The 15,188-nt window shown below is 54.1% G+C and overlaps 1 protein-coding gene across 1 annotated transcript in view; it reads left to right on the top strand.

The window, feature by feature from the left end:
- Positions 1–13,616, top strand: part of CHAT (choline O-acetyltransferase) — a 38,312-nt gene extending 24,696 nt beyond the window's left edge. The window contains exons 8-15 of the mRNA XM_040970384.1: positions 2,391–2,491; positions 3,273–3,401; positions 4,967–5,089; positions 8,412–8,553; positions 8,642–8,704; positions 11,367–11,504; positions 13,027–13,277; positions 13,595–13,616. Of these exons, the coding sequence (XP_040826318.1) occupies positions 2,391–2,491; positions 3,273–3,401; positions 4,967–5,089; positions 8,412–8,553; positions 8,642–8,704; positions 11,367–11,504; positions 13,027–13,277; positions 13,595–13,616 (969 nt within the window). The remainder of the gene's footprint in view (positions 1–2,390; positions 2,492–3,272; positions 3,402–4,966; positions 5,090–8,411; positions 8,554–8,641; positions 8,705–11,366; positions 11,505–13,026; positions 13,278–13,594) is intronic.
- The last annotated feature ends 1,572 nt before the right edge of the window (positions 13,617–15,188 follow it).

Below are 15,188 nucleotides of genomic sequence, written 5' to 3'. Positions count from 1 at the left end.
AGACCTGATCAGAGTCCCCTGAGGCTTCCCTGCAGCCTGTGCCAGGAGCTGGGATTGAGTCCCATGTTGAAGAGCAGCAGGTGCATGTTGGGGCATGAGCCTGTCAGGTGCAGCACTCAGTGACCCAAGGCCTAGTGCCATCCCTGAGGGGAGGGAGCATCGCCAGAGAGGAAACAAATTTGCATATTTCCATCTACACGACATCTACCTAGAGACAGAACACTTAGTAGGCTTGGAGGAAGACATTCCTGGTCGTCAGGAGTGACACCAAAGTCAGGCCCCATTCCTCCGTCCTCTCTTCCTCCCTCTGCCCACACCCTGAGCCCACTCACGTTAATAGGTGAAGCCTTTATGGCCATGTCAAACAGCGTGGGAGCCACCACCCTCCTTGGTATGGGCTTGGTCCACTCTGCCAGCTTCGCTGCACAACTCCTGTGTTTTCTCGTGCCCTGTCCAACCCTTTGCCTGTGGTCCCCATCTTCTTGCTTTGCTTGTGGGTTGTATTTCTTCTGGGCTGACTGCAGCAGCCTCCCCCATGGTACTGGGCTGCTCAATGTGGGGATAAAATGGTACACTGGGTTCTCGGGACCTGGAACTTAGCTAAGGGAGACATCTTCATTTTCATTTTTCTAAGGATTTTAAAAAAAAAAGTTTATTCACTTTTACCTGAAAGGAAGATTCAAGAGAGAAGAGCGAGGCAGAAAGAAAGATCTTCCATCCACTGGCTCACTCCCCAAATGGTCCAGTGGCTAGAGCTGAACTGATCCAAAGGCAGGAGCTTGTTCCTGGTCTCCCATGTGGGTGCAAATCCTTGGGCTATCTTCTCCTGCTTTCCCAGGCCAGATGTAGGCCATAAGTAGAGCTGGGTGGGAAATGGAGCAGCTGGGACATGAACCAGCACCCATATGGGATCCTAGCACTTGCAGGCAGAGGATTAGTCAGTTTAGCCACCACCCCTAAGAATTAATTTTATTTACTTGAAAGAGAGAGAAAATCTTCCATCTGCCGATCCCCTCCTGATAAAATACAAATAGCCAGGGCTAGCCCAGGCTGAAGTCAGGAACCTGAAGCTCCTTCCAGGTTTCCCGTGTGAGTGCAGCAGCCGAAGCACTAGGTCATTTTTTGCTGCTTTTCCAGCACATGAGCAGAGAGCTGGATCAGAAGTGGAGCAGATGAGGCTAGAACCGGTGTTCTGAGATGGGATACCCACATCACAGGTGACAATTTAATCCACTGTGTCACCATGCTGGTCCTTAGCAGCAGTTTTTATTTTATTTATTTAAGATGTATTTCTGTCTTTTATTGGAAAGGCAGAGAAGAGACAGAGAGGAAGATCTTCTGTCTGCTGATTCACTCCCAAGTGGCTGCAATGGCCAGAGCTGAACTGATCCAAAGCCAGGAGCCAGGAGCTTCTGCTGGGTCTCCCATGTGGGCGTAGGATCCCAAGGCTTTGGCCCGTCCTCTCTTGCTTTCCCAGGCCACAGGCAGGGAGCTGGATGGGAAGTGAAGCCATCAGGACACGAACTAGCACCCCTATGGGATCCCGGCACATGCAAGGAGAGGACTCTAGCCACTAGGCTGCCACGCCAGGCCCTGTTTTATTATTATTTTTTAATGTTATTATTTTTAATATTGGTTACATAGTTGAGAGGGACACATGCCCCTGTGGGCCTCTGATTAGGGTGGGAAGGGGCAGGTATGGAGAAAGATAGGTGCTTGACACATGTTTGAGTTTTTTTTTTTTTTACTCCTCTGTCTGTAAGGGAAGAGGGGGAGGGGGTGCTCCTCGCTGTCAAACTACATCAGCACCAAGGGATGGGGGACGGTCCTTTGATGACACCCCAGAGACCTCCATTTGGGAAAGAGTGTTCTGAGCGTGTTATTTGAATGGCTTCAATAGCCCCAAGGCATTGTCAGTTTTGTTGCTCCAGGGTTGACAAAATCCTTCCAAGGTCTACTGGCTGACCAGGTCCACCTTAGTGTATCCACAGACGCAGGAACATGTCAGCAACAGTTTTTTAAAGACACCATTCTCCTCTTGCCTTGGAGTGACAGGGACAGAAGGACATGGACGTGGCAGTGGGTGGGCATCCCCCTTCCATCCCCGCAGTGGTTTGGCCACAGATAAGAGTGGCTGTCCCAGCTGCGTGGCTGTCCCAGCTGCGTGCCAGCCACATCCCAGCTAGGTCCCTGACTCAGCCCCACCCACCCTGGGCTGCAGGGCGCCTTTACTGTCTTGGGATTGTCACATGGCCAGGCCACAGCGGCTGTGCCCAGGGCTCTGTTTCCAGTGGCAGAAATGGGGGCATGTGTGTTCAGGGTCACTGTGTGTCAGGGTCCCTGGAGCCAGCTCCCTCAGGGTCCCGCTCACCTCCCTCCTCCCGCGGCAGTTTGTGGTGGGCCGAGACGGCACATGCGGCGTGGTGTGTGAACACTCCCCGTTTGACGGCATCGTCCTGGTACAGTGCACGGAGCACCTGCTGGCACACATGTGAGTCTGAGGGGCAGGGCACAGGCCCACAGGAGCTGGGGATCATCTTGCTGCGGGCCGGGTGAGGGGCAGGAAACTCAAGGGGGTCCTTGGGGAGCAGGGCTGGGAAAGGTGGGGAGGTGGGGAGAGGCATGTCCCTGAGCATAGAACCATTGAGGGTGGGTTGGGGGGGGGGGGAAGGCAGGGCATGGAATTATCCAGAACATCTGCTTCCATTTAGGCAGGGAAGCCTAGAGCCAGACAAGATCATTGGTCCTGAGTCTGGACTGGCTAGCACACAGGGGGGTCTCTTTATCACCCCTTTTCCACTCCCAGACCTATGCCTCCTCCTGGCTGGCCCTAACTGAAGGCTCCCGTGCCCCCTGCCTCTGCTCACAGTTTGGCTCATCTCATGCTAGGATGTCTCGCTCTCTCTGCCCCCCTCTCCCCTCACACTCCAAGTTCAAGTTCTTGCATGAACCACTTTGAAATCCTAGAACCCAGCCTTTGTAAACACCACCTGCAGCGAGTTAGGCAAGATGCCAGCGAGGTAACAGCATCAAACGGGAAAGAAGGTACCTTTAGATGGTGGAGTTGGGAATGACTGATGGAATCCTAGCTCAGCTGCTTCACTAGCTGCCGTGACCTCCCTAGGGGGTTTCCCCATGGCATGCGGGGTCCAGCGGGTCTTTCACCATGATGGTCCATGGTGATTGCACACAGCAGCAGCCATGGCAATGACCGCACAGGCAAAGCTGCTGGCAGCCAGGACCCTGGGCACTGACCCCCTGTGCACCTGCAGGATGCAGAGCGGCAAGAAGCTGGTGCGCGCAGACTCAGTCAGTGAGCTCCCGGCCCCCAGGAGGCTGCGGTGGAAGTGCTCCCCGGAAATCCAAGGCCACTTGGCCTCCTCAGCGGAGAAGCTTCAACAGTAAGAAAAAAAAAAAGTGACTGACCAGCCAAAGATCCCAGCCTGCCCCTGGCCGGGTGGCACCACACCCCACTGCCCCTGGAAACCACCTCGCCCAAGTGTCCGTCATTTGCATCAGATGCAAACGGGCAGCTCTGTTTTTTCCCCTGTAGGTCTCACCTGACTGAAGGGCCGGGGAGGTCATTCCTGCTCTGGAAAGCAATGAGCAGGTGCTTTGAATGAGTCATTTGAATACGAGCCACTTCAATTTGCTTGAATTTATACTGCAACTGGGGGTTGGGGGACGTCCCCCTACCAGGGGAGGTAGGGCATCAGGTCCAAATGGGACCCAGGCAGGCAGACTGAAAACAGGTTCACAGCCCACTGGGTAGGCCAGGGACAGCGGGAGACACTAATGGGCTGGCCATCGAGTCTAGACCATGAGTCATTCCTTCATAACTGAGCATGAATGCATTTATCCATTCATTCACTCAGTCACTTATTAGCGGTGTGCAGCTCCAGAGTCCCTGGGGGCTGGAGGCCTGAAGGAATGTGCCACTGGAGGCCTGCCCTCTGCTTCTCTACCACATCCTACGTGACAGAATGGGAGAAGTGTCCCAGTGAGACAGCATGCTGCAGACGACCAGCAGCTCAGCTGTGCCAGGACAGTGAGGGAGGACCCTGAAGCACGGGCAGGAGTTCGTGGTGCAGACAGATGGTGAAGCAGCGTATGGCAGGGCTGGAGACCAGCTATGTGGGAGCATGATCAAGATTGGGCATTTGCTGTGGCCAGAGCCTGCCCTGGAGCACAAAGAACACCTGTAGGCTTGGGGCAGCCTGGCAGGAGGCAGTGAGGCTGGGACATGAGAGTGGACAATCCTAGGCAGGGTGATAGAGTTCCAGGAGAGAGAGGATATGTGAGGGGACATGGGATTGCTCTGCTCATCTCCGTGTCACGCACAGCCAGTGGCCGGACAATGGACCTTGCTGGGCATCGCTCTGGTGGTCAGAGTGGACCCCAAGGTCATGATAGAGGAACAGAGCGGTCTCCTCGGCCTCCCCTCGGGGATCCCTCCCATGACAAAGGCCCCGGCTTGGTTGCAGTTGGGAGGTGAGATGGCTGTGCAGCCCTTGGATGAGTTGCCCTCGCTGGGGTGATGGTGACAAACCACCCGGCCCCAGGAACAAGTCTTGGTGGAAAGATGATATAGGTACCTGTTGAGTGACAAACTCAGTTATGGTGGCCAGGGTGACCAAGGCTCCCCTGGGGATTCCCAACACACCTCCCCACGGGGGTCAGACAATGGCCTCTTGCGTGGGCAAGTGGGATCCCAGGATTTTCTCTGTGGGTTGAATAGCCAGGCCACTTCCCATCTTCTCACCTCCTCGCTGGGCTGGCCTCCCCAGGTCGCTCACAGCAGCCAGATTCTCGGATGCCCGCTCCGCTTTCCTGGGACACATACTGCATGTTGCTGACCATCTCAGGGTATCCCCAGAAGGGCGATGTCTTTCCCCAGAACACCGGGTCCTGGAGGCGTGTGTATGCTGCCACACAAACAGAAGCGTCTCTTGCACCCCTCCCACAGAATAGTCAAGAACCTCGACTTCGCTGTGTACAAGTTCGAGGGCTATGGGAAGACGTTCATCAAGAAGCAGAAGTGCAGCCCTGATGCCTTCATCCAGGTGGCCCTCCAGCTGGCCTTCTACAGGTGAGCCATCTCTGTCATTTAGACATCTCTAAGGTAGCTAGCTTGGTGTGAAGGGGGAAGGGGTGGAGGAGAGGGCAGGCAGGACTGAAGGCAAGGGATGGTGGCCAACTGACCTTTGATAAGGAGCTAAAAACAAACCAAAAAAAGCAACAAAATACGAGCTGAATCTCCCTGGAGACAGGGCTGGATCCTGTGGTACCAGCTCCTGAAGCCAAGGACGTGGGCAGTCATGTTTCTCTTCACAGCTTCGAGGCCAGGCTGAGCTCTTTGTGTGTCTGTGTGCATGCATGGGCTCCCAGCATCCTCACACCCTTGGGGAAGGGATCACAGAGGCCCTGCCATCCATTGAGACCGCGCCTGAGGCTGCAGGGGCCTGCCCATGACCATGACCAAGCATCCAGGCCAGGTGTCCACCTGGGAACCTTCCAGGCCAATTGCTGCACCCGTGCAGCTGTGAGCAGGTGCCAGCCCAGCACCACCCAGGGAGTGCTGGACTTGGCAAGGAGTGGGTGTGGCCAGAGCCCCCAGCCTCCCTGCACAGCCAGAAGAGTGTCTACTGTCCCAGGGACAGCCTTCTAGTGCCTGAACAGTAACAACTAACTGTTTTTTTTTTTTAAGTTGATGATATTTTTTTCCAATTATTGCTTTAAGATTTATGTACTCTTATTGGAAAGACAGATGTACAGAGAGGCAAGACAGAGAGAAAGATCTTCCATCTGCTGATTCACACTCTTCAAGTGGCCATAATAGCTGGAGCCAGGAGCTTCTTCCAGGTCTCCCATGTGGGTGCAGGGTACCAAGGCATTGGGCCATCCTCGACTGCTTTCCCAGGCAACAAGCAAGGAGCTGGAAGGGAAGTGGAATACTGGGACACAAACCAGATCCCATATGGGATTCTGGCACACGTAAGGCAAGGATTTACCCACTAGGCCATCATGCCAGGCCCTAATTATTTTTTTAATTCTACATTTCATGGGCACATGAAATTAAGTGTCTAATGATTACATAGCTTTAATCAGCATTTCTGTTTCCCATTTTCTTAATAAAGCTTTGGATATGCTTAATAAAGATACATAAACAATTGTCTTTTTTTAAAGAAAAAAAAAAGTTTATTTGAGAGGCTAGCAGAATGGCGTGGCAGGCTGTTTCCACCTGTGGTGCTAGCATCTTTTGTGGGAACCAGTTTGACTCCTGGCTGCTCCACTTCCTTTCTTCTTTTTTTTCAAAGATCTATTTATTTTTATTGGAAAGTCAGATATACAGAGAGGAGGAGAAAGAGGAAGATCTTCTGTCCCTTGATTAACTCCCCAAGTGGCCGCAATGTCTGGAGTTTTGCCGATCTGAAGCTGGGAGCCTCTTCCAGGTCTCCCATCTGGGTGCAGGGTCCCAAGGCTTTGGGCCATCCTCGACTGCTTTCCCCGGCCATAAGCAGGGAGCTGGATGGTAAGTGGAGCAGCTGGGATTAGAACCAGCGCCTATATGAGATCCTGGCGTGTGCAAGGCGAGAACCTTAGCCACTAGGCTACGGCACCAGACTCTGCTCCACTTCCCTGCATATGGCCTGGGAAAGCAATAAAGGCTGGTCCAAGTCCTTGGACCTCTGCACCAGAAAGACCAGGTAAAAGCTCCTGGCTCCTGGCTTCAGATAGACTCAGTTCTAGTCATTAAGGCTATTTGGGGAGTAAAACAGTGAGTAGAAGATTTCTCTTTCTCCTTCTTTTGGTAACTCTGCCTTTCAAATAAAAACAAATCCTAAAAAAAAATCAACTTAGTTGAAAGGAAGATAAACAGAGAGAGGAGAGAGAGCGAAAGGTACCTTGCACATGCTAGCTCAATCCCCAAACGGCCACAACAGCCGTGTCTGGACCAGGCTGAAGCCAGGAGCTTGAAACTCCATGCGAGTCTCCTGCTTGGGTAGCAGGGACCCGAGCAGTTCATCCATCATCTGCTGCAAGGAACTAGATCCCAAGTGGAGCCGCTGGGCCTCGAACCAGCCCTCCCACGTGGGAAGCCAGCAATGCCAGTGGTGACAACCTCCTATGTCATCGTGCTGGCCACATAAACATTTCGTCTGCTCCTGGACTCAGCCGAAGCCACCTAAAACTGGGACCTCTTGGTCCATTTTCTATAGCCATAACAGAATACCGCGAAAAGGGCATTTGGCTTTAAACGCCTGGCAAGGTGATGTACAATGACTGGAAGTTGACGGGGCTCTAGACGTGAGAAGCTGGCAAGTCCAGCATGGAGGGATAACATCTGGCCAGAGCCTTCCTGCTGCTGCCTCACAGGGAGGCCCCAAGCAGGCACCAGGAGGGACAGGGGCCAACCTCACCCTGACTCTAGGAGCCTGCCCCCAGAGCTCACAGGGGGCAGAGACACACCTCCCCAGCCCGCAGCCTTGGACTGAAGCTCTGGCTGGAGCCCTGGGATTGCTCAGCTGCCAGCTGGGCAAGGGACAGCATCTGCACCCAGGTTCAGTGCAGCAGCGTCTGCGTCTGGGGCCCCGCAGGGAGGCGGAAAAGGAGTTCCCTGCCAGAGTGCTGGGCAGAAGGACAGGTGTGCACACCAAGTTGAGTCACCCACTCACACATCAAGCCCTGTGCCCAGCCACACCCGGATCCAGGCCTCCCCCTGCAGGAGGACCACCTGGCATGGAAAGGGGTTGCCCAGACAGACCTGAGGCACAGGGCTGTGGTTGGCTGGGTGATTCTGGGCCGCCTCTCACCCTCTCTGGACCCTGTGCTTTTCTTGCCATCCCAACCCCAATGCCAGGAACTTCTACCAGCTGGCAAACAGTGGGGGTGGGGAAGAGAGAGGACATAAGAGAGGGGGCTGAGCCAGGCCCAGTTCACCCACATCAGCCCGTCCTGGCTGGTAGGGTACAGCCGTAGTTCCCTGCACTGCCCTTGGGAGGGAAGGTGCAGGGTACACTCCCACTGCTGAAAAACAGGGTCTCCTCCCCGGGTACAAGTGATTAATTGTACAATTATTCCGTTTTGTGCTCTTCATCAGACGCACCCATCAGATCTCAGAAAATTCAAGGTTTCCCAACAGATGGGGAATAGATCTGTATTTTTCAAAGCAACCAGCCACCATGTCTTTAAGTCAGCAGAGCATCGGAGCTGTAGGCGCAGGCGAACCTTGGCCAGCATTTATCTCTGGGAACCCTCCACCATGCCTATTAACCATTAGCATGAAATACGACGGCCACGGAGAGTTGGGCTATGCACATGCAGCCCTCTGGGCCCATTATTCTTTCCGCATCGATGACGCTCGGTGGAGAATGAATGGCCGCTTGCCACTCATCCGTTTTCTCGCGCAGACTCCACGGGAGACTGGTGCCCACCTACGAGAGTGCGTCCATCCGCCGCTTCCGCGAGGGCCGCGTGGACAACATCCGATCGGCCACCGCGGAGGCCCTGGCGTTTGTGAGAGCCGTGGTGGACCACAAGGCTGACATTCCGGTGAGTCGGACTCTGAGCCTCTGGGAGCACCATGGCGAGGGCACCAAGCAGCCTCTCCCTCAAGTGCCACCTCTCTGTTGATGGACAGGATCAGGAGAAGCTGCAGCTGCTGAGAGACGCCATCCGCGCCCAGACGGAGTACACCGTCATGGTGAGTGGGGGTCCCACAGCCCGCCAGAGCCGGGCCACACCTCGGGACCCTGGACCTGGCGAGGTCACACCCCCTCTCAGAGCCACCGTGAGGAATTTGGGCCGCACGTCCATGTCTTCCTGTTTTGTTTTGTTTTGTTTTGTTTTGCAAACATGTGGACAGCATTTGATACCCTTTGCAATAACGTCGTGGTAATAGTATAGCAACTAAAAGGAGGAGGGGGTCGGATTTCAGAAAGCTTGGAGGACATATCCAGGGGTTAATGTGTCAGGTGAAGATGCCCGGGGCCTGCATGGGAGTGCCTGGGTTTTGGTCCCAGCTCATGATCCCAATTCTAGCTTCCTACTAAGATAGACATTGTTGAGAGGGCCCAGTGAGGGCTCCCAGGCCACCAGCTGGGTTGGTTTCCTAGCTCCTGGCTTTGGCCCTGCCCAGTCCTGGCTGTGTATGGCTCTGGGGAGTGACTCAGTAGACAGGAGCTCTCCTTGTCTCTCTCTTTTTACTTTTTCTTTTTGTGGAAGATTTATTTATTTTTATTGGAAAGGCAGATTTTATAGAGAAAAGGAGGGATGGAAAGATCTTCCCTCTGCTGGTTCATTCCCCAAGTGGCTGCAACATCTGAAGACAGGAGCTTCTTCCAGGTTTCCCATGCAGGTGCAGGATCCCAAGCTTTGGGCCATCTTTTTTGGGGGGGGGGATTTATTTTATTTTTAAATTGGAAAGTTGCATATACATACAGGAGAGAGAGAGAAGTTCTTCTGTTTATTGATTCACTCTCCAAGCGACCCCAACCACCAGAGCTGTGCCGATCCGAAGCCAGGAGCTTCTTCGTGGTCTCCCACCTGGGTGTAGGATCCCAAGGCTTTGGGCTGTCCTAGACTGCTTTCCCAGGCCACAAGCAGGGAACTGGATGGGAAGTGGAGCTGCCAGGATTAGAACCAGCGCCCGTAGGGAATCCCGGTGTGTTCAACATGGGGACTTTGGCCGCTAGGTCATGGCACTGGGTCCAGTGCCACAAACTTTTTAAAGACCCCTTCCATCTGGGTAGCCATTTGTTCAACAGTAGAGGCCCAAGGTGAGGGGGCGGGGCTCAGGGCTGGCCAGCGCAGTTGCACCCTGTACACTTGCCTGGTTGTGGTTGTGATGAACTGTACCTGGGGCTCCATCATCTGGTAGTCAAAACAGACTACCTATGGAGAAGGAGGTCTCAGCTGAGAATTCATAATTAAATCCAACTTGTCAAAGGAATGTTTCCCTGGTTTAGAGAAATCATTCCTTTTCTGGCACTGCGGAGCCCTCATTTGCATACAAACAATGGAGAAGGAGCCCCCGCTGGGGCCGGAGATCAATATATTATCTGCAAGTCTTTTCCATCTTTGAAAGATCGAATAAAGTAGGAGAAGGGATGGAGTGAATTCCACTGTCTCTACAGGAAAGCAGGTGCAGTGCCTGCCTGGGTGTTAGAACTGGCTGGTGTCAACCTCCTCCTCATTCGGTTGCTACACCCCCAACTCTTCTGAAGAGTCCAGTGGTTGCTCTCTTGGGGAAAAGGAAGCAGCCTCTCACTAGTCACTGCTTGCTGAGTGGCTTGTTTTCTTGCTCTATGTCTGGCAAGGCCCTGGGAGTTGCATAATGACACACACACATGGTGTACCTACGTCATCCTTGGAGGATCCACTGTAGTCCCAAGGAGAAGGCCCTTGTATGAAAACAGCCCCCTGGAGAGCACAGGGCAGCTGGCTGCGTTCCCCTGTCAGGAAGACTGCCTGGAGGAAGCGGCACTGTGAGCCTGAAGGATGGAGGGACACTTAGCATTTGCAGGGACAGGGGAGTGGGAGATGTGGCTTATCTTGTTATAACACCCACCCTTGGCAGTGACTGGAGGGACAGGCCAAGAGGCCAGCAGGAAGCTGGATGACATTGATGAGGGGAGCGGAGAGGCTGTGCCCGGGGCCTGACATAACGCAAGGGTGGGGACTTCAGGGCTAAGCACAAGGGTTAGCTGTCATTCACTCTGGCTCCGTGGAGTGGGGCAGAGGGAAAAGAATGGAGGTGACAGCAGAATTGTAGGACAGATGGTACCAGCTGCCTCCAGCGCTCAGGGAGGTCATCTCAGGGACCAGCGGATGGCTCAGGCACTGGGGGCATCCGTTGAGAGCCAGGGTACCCGTGGGGCTGCGAAGATGAGGGCTGCTGGAGTCAGTTTGTACCACTGTCACAGCACACCTGCAGCTGAGCAGCTCTGGTGGCTGGGAAGGTGGCAGTGGGGCCGGGCTTGGAGGCATTGCATGGCAAGGGCTACCTGGTCCCACATTGTCCTGCAGCTGGAGGGAAGGCTGTGTTCTAACTGAGCAGCAGCGATGGGTAGAAGGTGGGAGGGCTGGGGCCAGATGCTTTGCGAAGGGCCTTATCTCATTTACCAGGGAGCTGTTCTTACAACTCTTAAGGGACATGCTCCCAATATTCTCACATTGCCTAGTTTATTCCTTTTGTAATTTATTTTGCATTTACTTGAAAAGCATATAATCAGCGCCCTGGCCCCACTGCCAGCCACTCCACTCAACCCCAGTGCCTTCCAACACTGGTGTTGCAGGCAGCAGCCGAATCTACTGCCCTACAGCACCAGGCCCTCATCTCCTGTTCTTTGTCCCCAATGGCTCAGGCCATCACAGGGATGGCCATTGATAACCACCTGCTGGCACTACGAGAGCTGGCCCGCGACCTGTGCAAGGAGCCGCCAGAGATGTTCACAGACGAGACCTATCTGATGAGCAACCGGTTTGTCCTGTCCACCAGTCAGGTACGGCCCCCGCCTGCACGCAGTTCCCACAGAGGCCTCAGGGGAGCCTTGCTCAGAGCACCTACTTGCCACCTTCGATGAGGGCATAATCTCACCCCGGCCCAGGTCGAGACAGGCCGATGGGAACACACCCAGTGCAGCACTGTAACCATCACACCTGCCCTAGCTTTCAATCACCACACTAATGGTAGTGATCTACAGACCCCCAACTGGCCTGAGACAGGAGCTCCAAACTGGTCCCGGGCTTGACTCTAGCAGGCCATGCCCAATTTCTCCCTGGCCCCAGCAGAGGGTGGGCTGCCAACCAGGCACCTGCTAGCCAGCACTGCAGTCCGGGCCTGGCTGGGACCAAAGCATTACAGACAGAACAAAATCCATTAGAGAAGCAGCCACTTAGCAGGGGACAAACCCCTGCCATCGCCAATTGACTACAGCCGCTGCACAGACCGCAGCCGCATGTGGGTGATGGAGGGGCTGATACTGCTGTGCCAGAGGCTAAAAGCCCACTCAGTAATCTGATTTTGTCCTACCGGTCGACTGGCCAGGAGCTTACAGACACGAAGCAGCAAGGGCAGAATGCCAGCATCAACTCTTCAGGAAGCCAGCCGTGGGCAAAACGTGTTTCGGAATGGGCGGTTGGCCTTCGGCTCTTGCAAGGCAAATTGATCTGACAGGGCTGTGACTCAATTAGCAAGACGGATGGTTGGTTCCACAGCCACAGACAGACCAGGGCCCCTCCCCAAACGGTGAAACCACAGTGCTGGGGAACCTGCGAGCTAAAGGGCCACTCCACCCTGCACCTGTCCAGTATTGATTGGGAGGCGTGGGATTTTTTTTTTTTTTTAACCTGTGATGGTGGCAGCTCTTGTGTTCCAAAGTAGCACTTGTAACTCCCGTGCCTTCAGAAGCCGCCTCTCCTGGCTTGTGATCCGGATCACAGCATCTCGGCGCTGTCCATTGCAAACATATCAGGCGCATTAGTAAAATTCCACCGCCAGCAACCTTTGCAACACACGGCCCTGGGTGATCGTGCCTGGCTAATCCGTGGAATGCAGCCAGGCGGCGCTGACGGTAATTAAGGACCTGAGGGGAACCAACAAGTCAGTTCTTCAACTTCACAAATTACCTTCCGGGGTGAACCCAACCCCTCTGTTGCTGGCCACCCGGGGTGCCATTTAGTAAATGAGTCCATTTCTTCCTCCTGGAATGATACCCCGGGGGAAGCCTCAGCCCAGGACCCAGCAGCCTGGTCACCCTGGGAACTGGCGGCTCCGGCCGAAAAGCGAAAAGGGGCCTGCTCCCACACAACCACTGTCCCCAGTTTTGCTTTTAGGAACCTGCTTGTGTCCATGCATGCAGGAGCAGCGGCTGATCTGGAGAATGCAGCCAGAGCCCCAGCAGCTGGAGCAGGGCGAAGCAAACTTCATGTGGAACCCTGTGCTATACCAATGCCCTGCCTTCCCACACAGGTTCACAGGTGGTGTCCCCAAACAAGCAGCTGCTGATCTGTCCTCTCCTGCAGGTGCCCACCACCATGGAGATGTTCTGTTGTTACGGTCCTGTGGTCCCCAATGGTTACGGGGCCTGCTACAACCCACAGGCCGAAGCCATCCTCTTCTGCATCTCCAGCTTCCACAGCTGCAAGGAGACATCCTCTTCGGAGTTTGCCAAAGCCATGGAGGCAAGCCTGGCCGACATGAGAAACCTCTGCAGTGCACCACAGCCTGCCCCAGGCCAGCCACCTGCAACCAAGGAAGAAGGCCCAAGACCACGGTCAGGGCCACTGACCTTGACGTCCAATCACCATTAGGTTGCCTGTCCCCAAGCCCAGCCTCTCCAAAAGCTTACAGTGGTCCCTCACCCTAGCTTTCTGCAGCACCCCCAGGCTCCTCAGGACCCAGCCCTAGAGCACACAGAAGCCTTCCATGGGGCTGGCATGTTACCCAACAATGGCCCCCCCATTATGCATGAGAATCATCAATATTTATCATGGTGCCTGCCACTCTGGGCACTGGCTCAGAGGCAGCCCGAGTGAGGCAGGGAGCTCCCTCCGTGGTCCTCTCATTTCCTCCCCTTCTCCTCCCCCACAGCGGGCCCCAGCGTGTCCAGTGAGAGGATGAGTCACCCCACTGCAGGCAAGGCACCTCAGTGAATCACAGGGTGACCACATAGCTTCCCCTGAAGCAACCCACTGCCCTTGCACACACCTTCCACAGGCCAAGTTCACTGATGGTGATATGGGCTATCAAACATTTTGTTCCTTTGGCTTCCCGGGGCAATCTTATATATAGCTATTCCAAAAGGGGGTGGAGGCTTTTCACAGTATTTCACCTGTGACTCCACAGGAGTCCTGGCAGCTAGCTGTCTGCTTCTCAAGTGACATCAAGGTCATCAAAGGGACAGGTGCAGATACAGGATGGAGTGGACCATGCCCCTAGAGTCCTTCCATTTGCATTTCTCTGCCCTTTTCCCACTGCCCTGCCCCCTGACCATGCTCTAATAAGGTGGAGGAAAAAGAGGACTGCCTAGGAGTTCGTCTTACTGTTGCCTGCTTTGTTTTGTGTATTTCCAAGAGTGAGATTTTACAGAAATTCATGGCAATGTTCATTTCAGAATTTGAGGGCGGTTGCCCAAGCAGGACAGCCTGACCATTTGGTTGTTTTATTTAAGGGCCCCAAGGACAGAAGGGGACAGGAAGCAGGCCGGGGAGGAGGGACTGGCCCTGTGTAGCCCCAGCTCCTGCTAACGAGGGACAGAGAGGCTGAGATGCCCTGAGTGGCTATGATAGGCAAGGCAGTGTGGGGGAAGGCAGAATAGGAAAACTGCATGAGTCATGTCCCCGCCCCCCGCCAGTGCCCTCCACTGCTCTGGGCGGAAGGACGGGGGAGTTTTGGGAAGACCACCTCTTCCTAAGCTACTGGGCTCTGCAGCATTCGGAGCACTCCACTCTGGCTCTGCCACATTGCCAAGGCACAAGGGGACACCTCTCAGAGGAAGGGGCTGGGAGCTGGTCTTCCGCCTCCAAGGGCAGGGGGTACCCTGCATCTTTATGCCAAGGCAAAACTGAGCCATTGCCATGGGCATCCCCAGAGACACCCTGGTAAAGGAGGCTGCTCCCTGTGTCCCCAAAGAGAAGGACATTGGGATGGTCACTGGGAACGGGGATGCATGGTAGAATATGTGCGGCCATCTTCTAATACTGCTGAATTGCCAAAATCTATACAATTAATTGTTGAGTTCTATTTTTATAAAATAGTTCTAGATTTATGGCCATATGTATATGTGTATTTATAGCCCTTTAATTTTAATTTATAGTTTTGTGCTGTAAAGAGATGTCTGTTATGATTAAGGAACTCTATATTGAAAAAAAGCTATGTGTAAATTATTTAAAGAGTGGAAGTGTATAGCCAATAAAAACAAAGCTGAGGAAGAAGATGTCGACCATTGTTTCTATGCAGAAGTGCGCTACCATGCAAAGCTGTACTTTCTGGGAACTGAAGCCATAATTTATAGGCCTACATCTGGGTCCCACCAGCAGCAATGGTCCATGAGGTGGGCAGTGGCAATAGTTAAGATACCCTTTGGGACCGCCCTGTCCCATATCAGGGGGCCTGACTTTGGAGACCACTTCACTTCCTATCCAGCTCCTTGTTAATGCACACCCTAGGAGGTAAAGGACATAAC

The sequence above is a fragment of the Ochotona curzoniae genome, unplaced genomic scaffold (genome assembly GCF_017591425.1).
Source record: "Ochotona curzoniae isolate NIBS_2020 unplaced genomic scaffold, NIBS_Ocur_1.0 scaffold_4763, whole genome shotgun sequence".
Taxonomy (NCBI): domain Eukaryota; kingdom Metazoa; phylum Chordata; class Mammalia; order Lagomorpha; family Ochotonidae; genus Ochotona; species Ochotona curzoniae.
The sequence above is the reverse complement of the archived record's forward strand: the minus strand, read 5'-3'. Positions and strand labels throughout refer to the sequence as shown.